At 49.1% G+C, this 13,069-nt stretch overlaps 1 protein-coding gene across 2 annotated transcripts in view; it reads left to right on the forward strand.

The window, feature by feature from the left end:
* Positions 1 to 13,069, forward strand: part of ADCY1 (adenylate cyclase 1) — a 140,829-nt gene that overhangs the window by 64,391 nt on the left and 63,369 nt on the right. For both annotated transcript variants that reach the window (XM_010374597.1, XM_010374596.2), the window contains one exon: positions 9,966 to 10,093. In XM_010374597.1, coding sequence (XP_010372899.1) covers positions 9,966 to 10,093 — 128 coding nt within the window. The remainder of the gene's footprint in view (positions 1 to 9,965; positions 10,094 to 13,069) is intronic.

The raw sequence follows: 13,069 nt of genomic DNA on the forward strand, positions 1-13,069 counted from the left end.
TGAAGTAGGAGCATGTGAGATGCGTGTCCCTCAGATGTGCTCACGTTGTGTCTGGCTGTATGGCAGCAATGGAGCATGTCTTTTAAATGCCTTGGTCTCCATAGGGGCATTATATGCAGGAAAGAGCTGCCTTTCTTTCTAATGGTTTATAGTGAGTCGTGGCTGCCAGATGTCCATGCATACTGAGGCCCCACTGAAAGCCAGGCTGGGTCATGTTTAGACTGTAGGCTACAGGTTGTATAATTGACGGCTGCAAGGGCCTGTTTCTGAGTCTCTGGTGTTGGAGATGCAGGTGGCCCCCAAGAAGTAGGACCACATGGGATGTGTGTACCACAGGTATACCTGTCGTATGTCTGAGGCCCTTGTGTTGGTGATGCAAGTGGCCCCTGTGAAGGGCAGGCTTGGAAAATTACACACAGCTGTAGTCCAAACATATCTTTCTCTATGAAGGCGTCTGTGGGAAGTTAAACAAACACAGAACATGTTTGCCTTAGTCTTGATAGTAGCTGATGGTTTATTTATCTCCTTAGCCATGGTTGGTAGTCACAGATGTGAACAATATTTTTGACCTTTTCCCCATTTATTGGATACTTGTTAGATTTACATTTGCTTTAATACCCATGTATATTTGGGAGACTGGCCACACCCCTTTGAATTGATGAGAAACACCTGCCGAAGCCCAGTCTCACTCCACCTTCACCTGCGGAGGGACAGGGCCCCTTCTCTGGATGTCCGTTTTCTTAACGGGAACATGAACTGGTTGAACTAAGCACACAGTTTCTTCATCCATTTCCAGAAGACTGTGGGGCAGCATGGAGGGGTTCACTGTGTGCCATCTGCAGAGATAAGACAATCTCAGCTTGGCCAGTTATCAGCTGGGCTGCCTGGGGCTCATCCTGATCCCATTCCTTAGGTGGATGGGAACACAGTCCCTTAGTTGTGGTCATAACTCCAAGAACCCTTTTGGGAACATTTTTTCCCAATGAGAGCACCTCACATTGTAAGTTCTCAGCCCCACAGTGACTGTTTCCTGGCGCATGCCAGAGGTGCATTCAGGTCCCTGACGGGGATCAGTACAAGAGTAGACTGGACAGTGTGGCAAGGTTAGACAACCCCCATGAGACATTCCCATTCCCTGGACTGGGCTTGAGGCTACCTGGATCTGAGTAATCCTGTGGGATATGCTGAGGCAGCTGATGGCCTCTGAAAGCCTGTGCTGACCCCAAACATGGACACATCAGTAGACATTCTGATCCATGGGGACCCAACACAGGAGTATTTGAGCAATGATTTCATGAGTGTTTAAGTTAGGATCACTTGCATTCATATAATTTGCTTTAAGGGAATATAAGACAAGTGTCGTGCCAGGTTTAAGAATCCTCTTGCAGGCTGACACAGCTCTGGACCTCCTAGTCACAGATGACAAGGCAAACATGCATGGCTTTACGGTGCAGTTGTTCCTCAACTGAGCCTAGGTATGATTGCCCAGCGCAGTAAAGCCAAAATATCTACATGGAGGGAGAAATATCTACAGCAGGAGGAGGAAGGGCCTTCATTTGCAGGGTGCCAAGGAAGGAGAATTGAGCAGCTCCCGCTTAAGACAGAACCTCTCCAATGGCTTGCAAGCAAGGTTTTTGAAGGCGGGGGTAAATTTCAGGAAAGCAGAAGTTACAGACAAAATCGTAAATCAATACATGGTAATTATACACTGGTTTGGCCTAAAAAGATGGGATATCTTGAATAAGGGTATCTTGAATAGGACTCCTAGGTAGAATCAAAGATTTTCTGATTTTTAATTGGTTAAAGAAGAGAAGTTTTGTTTAAAATGTCGGAGTCGACAGAAAAGAATGTCAGCTCTGGCTTGTGGGTGTGACTTCCTCTAGGCCCTTAAGGGAGAAATTTAGGACAAAGATTGGCAGTCAGAGTTCAGTCCTCAGTTCTCCATTATTTGAGGTCCCCAGCATATCCATTTGGGGTCTAGGTTTCTGAAAAACAACTCAGGGACATATGTTAAGATGTTATCTTTATTTTCTATAGGGAACAAAACATCCTGTGACTTTAACTTCCTTGGCTGTTGTTTTAAGCTACTGTTAACCTTCTTGCTTATCAAGTTGCTCATTTACCTCTCAGGGCTAGCCGGGAGCCTGGAATTTCCCTTGAAGGAACTCAGGATTTTCCTTTGATTTCCATGTTTGTGGGGTCCTGCAGACCCCTAAGAGGGGTCCCTCCTCTATCTCACAATCTGACCATTTCATTCAACCTTTAATTGCCAAAAGATGACATTATTATGTCTTGTGTTAGTGAGGTCATTATTTTTCATTTATTTTGTGTCTACTCTGGATATTTCCAAAAGGGACTTATGGAAGCCAACCCAGGAGACAGAGCTGTCCCTGTAAAGTCTCAGGCTCATGGAGCTGTGTATTCACTTCCATACTTCCTGAGCCCCTCCCAGCCTTTGCTCTCCTTGTGAATCCTTTCACTGGGCTTGATTCCGAGGCCAGGAATCAGCAGGCAGCTGCAAGGACTACACCCACGTCATCCTTACTTCTCATGTCTTGGTTTCTGTGACTATAAAATGTGAAAAGGACACTGGAGAGTCTGTACATCCTTTGCTGCTCCCACACCCCAGTTCTGTGAGCTGCTAAAAAACTGGCCACACAGGAGGACTGAAGTGAATTCTCACCCATAATGTAGCTCCAGCAATTGTTAATGTCTGGTTAGTCTTGTTTGGTCTCTACCCTCTGCCTTCCCTCAAATCCTAGACGTCATTTCACTTCCTCCATAAATCCTTTAACTCTATCATCTGAGAACATTTCACCTGGTACCACCGCGATACCATTATCATACCCAACCACACTGATGAAAGTTACATCATCTCTAATCCCAGTCTGGGCTCGGCTCACCCTTGTGTCTCAAAAATGTCTTTTCATCCTGGCTGATTTTTCTAGCCAGGATACAAATGAGATGGACATATGTCTTGATTGTCTTGTGGGATTTTAATATTTGGAGGTGACTGAACAATGACACAGAGAGGCCGTGTCGTTGACAGAAGTTTATTACTCACAGCCTGTAGACCAGAGGGCATGCATGCCATGCCAAACAGGGCCACACAGTGAGCACCCAGGTCATCAGCAGGCAGAATGAGGAAGGGGACAGTGTGGCCTTCATCATGGTTTCAGGGGAAGGAAGGGGTGGGGCAGGTTAAACAGCTTGTCAGGTTTAGGATTAGATAGTTGGAATAATGTGCATGGGCTCTGGGCTATAGGAGTGGGCCCTGGTTGGTACCGGGCCAGGGAGTAATTTAGGGCAGGTAGGTGAGAGTTAGATTAGACAAAGGGTGGTTAGGGCATGGACTGGGGATGGGTTGGTTTGCAAGTGAAAGTATTTACTGTTTCTAGGAATTAGCTAGTCTTGGGATTTCCCTTTTAATCTTTAACGGTGCCCCTCCCATTTTGGCCCCCCATCCTCTGTGACTTTTTTTTATGTGCTCCTCCTGCCCTGTCCTCGGCTTCTGTGAACTGGTAGATCTTCAGGAGACTTAGTAGTTTCTTGGATCTGCTTTTGTTGTTGTTGTTGTTGTTTTAATAACCCTTCCCTGGGTGGCTGTGCACTTCTCATTGCTTCTCTCTAGCAGGCAGGTGCTGGCTGCTTTTCTTCTTGCCAGGTTGAGATTGATGGTAGAGTGGTTATCCGTGTGACCTGTCCATCAATGGTCTCCCATCCACATTGCACCCAATGGTTTTATAGCAGCTTGCAAGCATGGCTGACATTTTTTGTTACATTTGACTTTGCAAGATGGAGGTTTTTAATTCCCTAATTTCTTCAGCATTATTAGCTCATGATTTTTTCTAAAAAAGAATACTTACTCAACTACTGGGTTATTCTAAAAAATAGTAAATGTTTGATTATTTTTACTTATCAGTTTTCAAAATAATAATCAGCACCCAGTTATGAAGTCATGGATTTTAAAAAATTTGATGTGTTTTGATCGATTGCCATCCTTTTATATTTTTGGTGTTAAATTTCCTGTTTTGGCAAGTGGGAGTCTGTTCAGGTTACTTTCTGTTTTCTGTCTTTTTTTTTTTTTTTAAGGTCAGTCATCTCTGAGCAGCATCTTCACACTAAGCATTTTTCTAGAAGGCCTGGTTTCTTTCAGTGGGAAATGGTTTTTCAGCCCTATAATCTGTGTTGTCATTGGTCCGAGGCTTTTTAGGGCACTGAGATAGGATTTTTTTTTTTAGGAAAATAAAAATAAATTATGAGTTTATATTGATATTTCCAATTCACTTCACTCCTTGGATTTTTATATTTGTATCTTTTCGGTGATGCTGAAAATTCTAATGACAGTAATATTATTTGTTTCATCCTTCTATATATAGTAGGCTCAAAATAACATTGCCAATATTATTTTCAACAATAAGTCTGCTGAATGCAATTGGAAATCTTTGTGGTTATTTTTGTCCTTGCATTATATTCTGCCAGACATACAGTCAAATATGTGTTTTCTCATCGCTTGGAATAATTCTTCTCTCTGTGATCATGCTGGTAACATGTTTATTTCATTTTGGTTTTGATCTTTTAGGTATCACTGTTTTTAAGTTTTCTTTTTAGGCATGTAAAATAATTGCATGGTTCATTCCACAGTGAAAAACTGAAGTCGAGGTACATGGAGAGACCCCTCCCCTCCCCACTGTTCCTCCTGCGTGTATAGTTAGACGTTTGTGTTGGGTTTCCCTTTCCCCTCCATGGTTCCTTTTTGTTCCTTTTTGATGCTGGTAGTGCACGCACTGTGAAACTGTTCCTGGAGAGCACTTCCCAACAGGGCACGCTGATTCTTCAGTCCTCCCCTGAGGCGGGGAGGCTTCCGGGGACCTGATTTGATCCTGTTGATGGACAGGTGTCTGCAGAGTTCTTATGTTTCAGCTCTTCTGCCCTATTTCTGTAGCAGGAAGCTTCCTCTGGAGTTTTCTAAAATTTCTTATTTCGTTTTTCCACTGAGAGCCAAACACTCCAGTCTTACAGAGTTAATTGGATTCGGCCGGTTTGGGTTTTGGATGCGGTCACTTTCAGGCAAAAACTGGATTGATTCAGGCTTCTCATCCTCTCCTTCTCCCAGGTACCTGTTTTCTCAGAATTAGGGTGCAGTGTGTGAGTCCATGCGTCGTCCTCTGGCCTCTCTGGACTCTACCATTTTAGAACTGGCCCTAGAGCAGCCTGGGCATGTCAGAGCTCTGGCATTGGCAGTGGATCTTCCTGAGCCACCGACTCTGCTTTCTTTTAGACGTTACCTCTGTGCCCTTCTGGGATGGGTCCTGGGGCTGGGCAGGGTCAGAGTGTACTGCCCTATGTGAGTTCTTGTTGTTCTAGACCCTTCCCTGTGGCTATCTGCTCAGACAAGGCCATGATGGGCCCAGACTGTCTGTGAGCTGGCTGCAGCTCTTTAGGCCACACCTGGAGTGAATCAGGAAACTTTCCTATCTGGATTCTCCTGCAGCCACTCTGTTGTACTGAGAAGCTTCTGTTGTCTCATCACCTGCCTGCAGTCCTGTCTCTTTCAAGCCTGTGAGGGAGGGGGCAACTCTTGTCCCTTAGGGCTGAACATGCCTCTGAGCCCCTGCCAACTCTCCATCTCATCTTCTTTCTTCGTTTGGAGGAGACACAACACTTCCTGTGGTGCTTATTGCAGTGGACTCTAGGTGCTGACTTTCCATATTTATACAAAAGAGTCTAAAATCAGAAACACTAAAACCAATTAGAAATACCTTTTTTGTTTCATTTTATTTATTTATTTATTTTTTTTGAGACGGAGTCTCGCTCTGTCGCCCGGGCTGGAGTGCAGTGGCCGGATCTCAGCTCACTGCAAGCTCCGCCTCCCAGGTTCACGCCATTCTTCTGGCTCAGCCTCCCGAGTAGCTGGGACTACAGGCGCCCGCCACCTCGCCCAGCTAATTTTTTTTGTATTTTTTAGTAGAGACAGGGTTTCACCGTGTTCGCCAGGATGGTCTCGATCTCCTGACCTCGTGATCCACCCGTCTCGGCCTCCCAAAGTGCTGGGATTACAGGCTTGAGCCACCGCGCCCGGCCTAGAAATACCTTTTTTGATCTCTTAAGCTTGCTAACAAAAGCCAGGGCCTCTGAGATTAAAGACAAAATAAAGCAATATATTCAACATTTGTCCTCAACTGTCTCCACTAGTGCCAGTGTGATGCAGGTGGGTGGGAAAGGGACACCGTGAGGGCCCAGGAGGGTCCTCAGCTTTGCATCTCAGAACAGTTTCCAGAGACTCATGTGTGATGCTGGGTGAGCTGGAATTGTGCACACATGTGTGTATGGTGTATGTTGCCCAGGTTCCAGGAGAGGATTGCTGTTCTAAAGACAACTGTTCTGGACAATTTCTTTAGAATACACAAGCCCTCATGTGCTTTAAGGCCTTCCACATGGCTGTGTGCATGTGGATAGTCTGTGCTAGATGGCTTTGCCCTTGGTCCTCTTGCAGAGATAGGTTCTCCCCACTCCCAGCTCGCCCACACCATGCAGTGACGGTCACACTTGAGGCTCCGTGGGTGTCTCTTTGGCCTTCATTCCCATGTGCTGTTTATGCCTCCTTTTACATAGGACTCCTGTAGGGATGGTAACTGATGATTCCACCCCAGCCAGCCCCACAGCAATGTCCTTTTCTGTGGTGGCCATGCCAAGTCTTGATGTCAAATAGGATAGTTGGGTTGACAGGGTGGGCTGTTTGGAGCGGCTGTACTGACAGGCCCCTCCTTTGCCTTTTGCCCTGGAGCCCTGCTACCATCAGATCTGACTGGCCTGTTCACTCATGCACACTCATCCCTTCAGCAGCCTTGTCCTGCAACCTGTCCCACTCCAGGAATAGGCTTGTTCTGGACTCACAGAGATGACCAGGAGGCCCTGGTACCCACTGGACCCTGGAAAGATGCTGGGAACACAGCTCAGAGCTGAGGTGGGGGCAGGGACACTGGCAGTTACCCACAATCCCTGAGTCCACTCCTGCGCATGAGATGCAGGGATGATCAGGGACCCGCATCAAAGTCCTCGATGCAAGAGCACAGGTTCTTACAGTTGGGGATTGGCGACCCTTCCAAAACCATGTGCAAGAAGAGTTCCAGCAGCCAGTGGGCATTGTGGCTCTTGTGGGCTCCCAGAGGGGTCTTGAGCCCTCCTTTGGGACCTCTGAGAAGAAATCCTGATGTGTCAGGGCCATCGTCACAGGTTGTGAGTGCTCACGGGGTTTCTAATCTCAGGGAGGGAGTGGGAAGCGGCAGGGGCTGGGCGGAGGAAGCCTGAGTGTGAGGGGTGGCCGCTTCTCCTTCCTGGCAGGCCTCGTGCATTCAGGCCTGCTTCTGACCACTGGGGACATTTGGGGGATGTTTGGAAGCAGGCCTGAATGCACGGGGCATGCCAGGGCAGTGCCAATGGGGACAGAGCAGTGTCCTAGGAGGGAGCCCAGAGCTGACTGTGGGCCTGGAGGCTCTGGTGAGGATGGCTTGAGAAGACTGGCCAGTCGCATCCCTGGTGAGGGGCCCTGTCTTCAGTTTTGCAGGACAGAGACTAGCGCTGGCAGCCCACCCTGGGGTCCAGTGAATAGTCATTCAGGCTGAGCCCTGAGGGGCTGCCACTGGAACCAGACAGCAACCCTGTGTCCGGGTCACTTTTTTTTTTGGTGGCCTCTTGGCTGTACCTTCTCTGGGACAGGACACAGTCCCTTCTGTGAGCACTGGCTGTGGTCCCAGGCCCTGTCCATTGCTGCAGTGACAGTAACCATGGTGCCAGCTACTGCACGGAGACCCTTGCCCAGATCATCACTGGTCCCCACAGGTAGCCTCCAAGCAGGCACATCCTGACCCCTTTGAAACATTTGGACACCTGGGAAACAGCAGCTGTGGGGCCAAGCAGCCTGCCCTTGGGTAGAGTGGACCTACCTACCCAGCTCTGAACTCGTGCTCCCAGGCCCCTGACACAGGCTCATGTCAGCTGCAGTTCAGCCTGCCGGGGGATGAGGGCAGGTGGGAAGAGCCCCTTCCGCAGATGAGGAGGCCAGGGTTCTAAGGGCTAAGTAGTTGTCACAGTCATGCAGAGATGGAGGAGACCCTAAGTGGCCAGACCCTGGACATCTTTGGACTGTCACCAGCTTCTCTGTGACCAGCTCCCTGTCAGCAGGAGGAGCCTGTTGGGCCCTGACGGAGCAGACTCGGCCCCTGGGCTTTACAAGGCTGGCCTCAGTGTCCATCTCACAGACTGAAGTCTCTGATCACCTCCTCCCCTTATCTCCCGTCCACAGTCTTAGAGTGCTGAGGGAGGCTCAGCGGTGGAAGGAGCTGGGCACAGAGCCAACTGTATGCCCAACAGTGCCCCCATCTCTGATGCTGGGCAGTGGCCAGGATCATCTCTCAAGGTCCCGGCAACTGCAGGCCTGAGGGCAGCTCAGGACAGCAGCAGGGTCATCAGCTGTCTACTCAGCTCTGGGAAGATACTTCGGTGGACAGGCCATTCAGCTGCTAGGCCAATCCCTGCTCAGCCTGGGAACTGGGGCTCCCAGTGGTCGGTGTGGCCTGGCTCTGCCCTGACTCACTCTGTGTTGGCCCTGGTTCCTCTTCTTTAAGAATGTGGGGCACAGGTGAGCACAGGGATCATGAGAGCTGATAACTCTCATCCCAAATGCACTTGTGTTAACTCAGCATTTGAGAGGACCTGCAGGGCCCCAGTCATTTGTAAGAAACCAAAGGATCACATTAAATATAAGCCACCGATGTGTTCTCAGAGTGGCTGGAGGGGTTCTGTGGCCTTATAAAACCATCTCAGGGGACTTGTGAGGTCCTTCCTCATCCAGCATTGTGCTTGTGTGAGGCTGGTTCCTTCACGGGCATCTGCAGAGACAGCACAGCATGAAGGCTGGATGCAGAAGTGGGTCACAGAATCCACTATCTGCCCTGGAGACGGCGGCACCACAGAGGCTCACAGAAGTGAACTGCAATACTGTGCTTCTCACTCATTGTCTTTTGTTTGGGGAAATGTCATGATTTTTCATAAAATGTTACTTGTGTTAACCTGCAGTGGATTCACTGTTATTTTAAATGCATTTGTACACAAAAAAATTCTTATTGTTAAATGTCAGTAGCTATAACCCACCCACACAAAAGGTTTTTGTTTTTAGTGAGTCCTCAGTGATTTCAAGACATAAAGGGGTCCTGAAATGGAAATGTTTTAAAGCTGCTGTTTTAATGTTGTCCCTGAAATAAACACAACAGTCGTGATGATAATCCCAGCTGACACTAATTGATCCAAGTAAGACAATACAGGGTCTTAGAGTTAACTCTCTCCACCTTCCATGTGCCCTGCAAGGCTGGTGCTGCTGTTCCTATTCACACCACTGTACAGATGAGCAAATGGACATTCAGCTTTGGCCAGTGCCTTCTGCCTCTGGGGAGTGTGCCCTATGGGTGGGGAGGTCAGAAGTCCCAGGGACACCCAGATGGGTGAGAGGTCCACCCTTCCTGGGGAGAAGCAGCTGCTGGGGGGAATCTAGCACGTTCTGGAGGGCTGTCCATGATGGTCTGCATGGCGGTTAAGGGAGGTGCCATGGGAATAAAGGGAGTTGGGGAAGATGCCCCTTGGAGGTGGCGTTCCAGCTGGACCTTGAAGGATCATCCTGTAGAGTTGGCTCAGTGAAACAGACAGGAGGGATGGACCCCCCAAGGGGAAAGAGGCCATGAGTGAGGTATGGGGAAAGGGAGAAGGAGATTGATGTGAGCCTGGTCCCAGCCCTCAAGACTGTGGTGACCACACAAGGGTGTGGCCTGGGCGGGAAGGTGTTAGCCCAGATGCAGTGTGTCTTGTCAGTGCTCTGTGGCCACCAGTGTCTAGAGGTGGTGGAGCCAGCAGAGATGCTCACAGCCACTGCAGTGCTGTCTTCTTACCGTGTGCCTTCCCCTTCCCTGAAGGAGAACCACTGTCGTCGCATCAAGATTCTCGGGGACTGCTACTACTGCGTGTCGGGACTCACCCAGCCCAAGACTGACCATGCCCACTGCTGTGTGGAGATGGGGCTCGACATGATTGATACCATCACGTAAGTACACCGTGGGGCTGAGAGGAGTGACCTGGAGCGACTACACATTGAAATCCTGGAAGCTGAGCAACCTGCCCCGTGTGGGCTCTGCTCTCAGGGCCTCGCTTTGTCCTGGTGGGTCTGTCTGAGGCTGTAGAGAATGATGCCAGCATTAGGAGGATGCTGGGTTCAGGAAAGCGTGAAAGGATGCTTCCGTGATTCCCCGCCTTTACATTTCATGTGTGACTGTATTTCTTTGTCCACAGGAATTCTGCATATTGTCAGGTATGCATGAGTCATGCAAAAATAAATTGGTTTTTAGCTTAACCAGATAAGACATTCGGAAAGGTTTGACCCCAATCTAGCTGAATTCGCTATTAAAAGGAAGTAAATGTATGTGTTTCTCTTCACTCAGCAAAGTGACTGGGTCTCAGGTGCTCTCTGTGTGGGGAGACAGGCTTGGGGTCCGGGCAGGTGAGTCTTCATGGAATGAATATTACACCTGTGAGGACAGGCCTGCCCATTTCTTGGTCAGTCTTATGTTGTCATTGTCCTTATCAGAGACTGGGATGAAGACATAGATGTTTTTGTCAAGTTAGGGAAGGTGTGGAGCTGGAAGGCTGAGCTAATGTGTGGAGTGTAGATCCAAACAGACATCTCCAAATGTGGAGAATTGGGTATGCTCCAACGAGATGGGGCCAACAGGGATGGAGCATAGCTTCATACCTGGAGTGGGAAAGTAGTAGCATAAGAATTGTGTAGGGAGACGATGGGTAGTTGCGGGTGAAAGGATGCACGGGCAAACACCCAGCCAGCGAGGCTGAGAGATGGGGTGAGACTGCTGGCTCCCTGTGCTACATCGCTGCCTCGTGGGCTGCCCTGTGGACTGCCCCATGCGGCGCTCCTGCAGACGGTGTGACTGGAAAGAGGCTGTCGGGAGGAGGCCAGCACCTTGAGCATTGCGCCCACTTCTGGCATCTGCATGTCAGGGACGTGTGAGCAAAGCTGAGCCCTCTGGGGCAGCGATTCTCCGACATGGTTTTGTGTCAGAGTCGCCTGTGAGAACCAAAGTCCCTGATGAACCAAAGAGCCCGAGGTGGCTGGTCTGGAGTGTGGTCTAGGACTGAGAGTAGAAAAGCCCCTTCAGCTGACCTCAGCACACAGCCTAACAGAGAGCCATTGCCCCGGAGAAAAGCAGCCTGGCTGGAGGAGATGCTGGGCAGAAGCAGGAAGGAAGGAAGGACGCCTGGCTTGAAGACTTAGAGGTGATGACCGTCACTTGTTCTCTGAAAGGATGGGACATTTTCACAGCACATCATATATATTGTATGTTGCATCTTAGATGACATCATACATCACCTTACATCACGTATCACTTATATATCATATGTCGTATCATGTCATATGTTACATGCCATGTCGTGTTTCATGTAATATGTATCACATATCACATCACATCATCTACCATATAACATGTCATATGTTGTATCAAATATCACACATCATATAATTGTCTTTCATATTTCATCATAGATCACATCATCATATCACATTGTCATAAATCACATTATGTCACATCACATATATATGCTATTTGTGTATATATAGATCATATATCATATCACATCTGGTTTTGTGTGATCTCTTTGGGCGAAAATGAGGCTCTGCAGGTAGATACTCTAAGGAGACAGATGTCAGTCCATTTGCTTAGTAAATATTTGGGAAGCCCCCACTCAGTGCTGAGCACAGACACAAGCAGAGTTGAATGATGTGAGCTGACCTGGCTGACCAGGTGGCTTAAGCAGTTGAACCGGATGGCCTTGTGCCCTTGAAGGTTGGTGACCCTGGCTGTACTGACTGGGGTACTCCTGAGAGGGGTCTGGTGCTCCTTGTTGGCCCCTGGTCTCCTCACCTGGCTGCGAATGCTCCTGTGCTCAGTGACACCCTATCTCTTGCTTGAGGTTCTGGGCCTTAAAGGGTGCTGTCCTTCCTTCTACTCCTGTTTCTGCCTTGCTCGATGCGCATGTTGATGGGTTATAAGCTGTTTCTGCGGGCACGCCTCTTCCTGGCTGCTGCCCAGGAAGCCCTGCGTCTGCCCTCTGGTTCTGCACCTGGCCTGGAGCTGCCTGGAGCTGCAAACTCACCTGGTTTGCTCCACTTTCTGGTTCACTTGCTCCATGAACCTGTGTCCTCTTGGCCAGCTCTCCTGGCATTCCAGCTGCTGGCTCTCAGTCTGTGAGATTCTCCAGGCTTTGGTGCCCCCAGCTCCACATCTCTGGCCCTGCTACCTGAAACTGGTCTACCCTAGTGCCAGGGGCATCTTCCTGGGCCTCCTGTAGCTGCTCTCTGCTTGGGCGCCCTGATTACCAGAGTATTTCCAGGGCCTCAGGAAGCTCTACACACCAAAGTTCCTGTCACTCAACTTCCTGGCTCTGGACCAGAAGAAAAGCCACCAAAGACTGAGCACCGAAGATACCTCCCAGCCAAACAAACCCTTCTTCCTCCTCAGACTGTCGCAGACCCTGGGACCCACCAGTGTGTGCTCTGCATGGCCGGCCTTCTACTGGGACCATCTTGGCATCTGACAGCCACATTGGGCTGTGTGTGTCCCTGCCGTGCACATGCAGGATAGAATACGTTTATCAACAGGGGGAGCTTGTTCAGGCAGAGGAGGACACTTTATATAATGTCTTTCTCTTCCCCCTACCTTGAAATGGAGTGTTTTATTTGAAACTTTGGAAACACAAAGTTTCAGGTGAACAGGTAAAGTGACCAGAGCTAACCTTTCCCCTCAGGGCCCATGCTGGGCCTCGCAGTTGTGCACACTGGTTCTGTTTGCTCCCTGCCACTCCTCAGTAGTGAGGTCTGCACTGTCAGCTGCATTTTTTTCCTGTCTTGAGTCTGATTCTGTTCCAGAAAGCCCTTTCCATCTCCAAGGGAGTGGGCTATGCCCCAAGACACTAATTTCAGTGGTTGCCCACTGACTTCCTCTTTTGG

The sequence above is a fragment of the Rhinopithecus roxellana genome, chromosome 6, assembly GCF_007565055.1.
Source record: "Rhinopithecus roxellana isolate Shanxi Qingling chromosome 6, ASM756505v1, whole genome shotgun sequence".
Lineage (NCBI taxonomy): Eukaryota > Metazoa > Chordata > Mammalia > Primates > Cercopithecidae > Rhinopithecus > Rhinopithecus roxellana.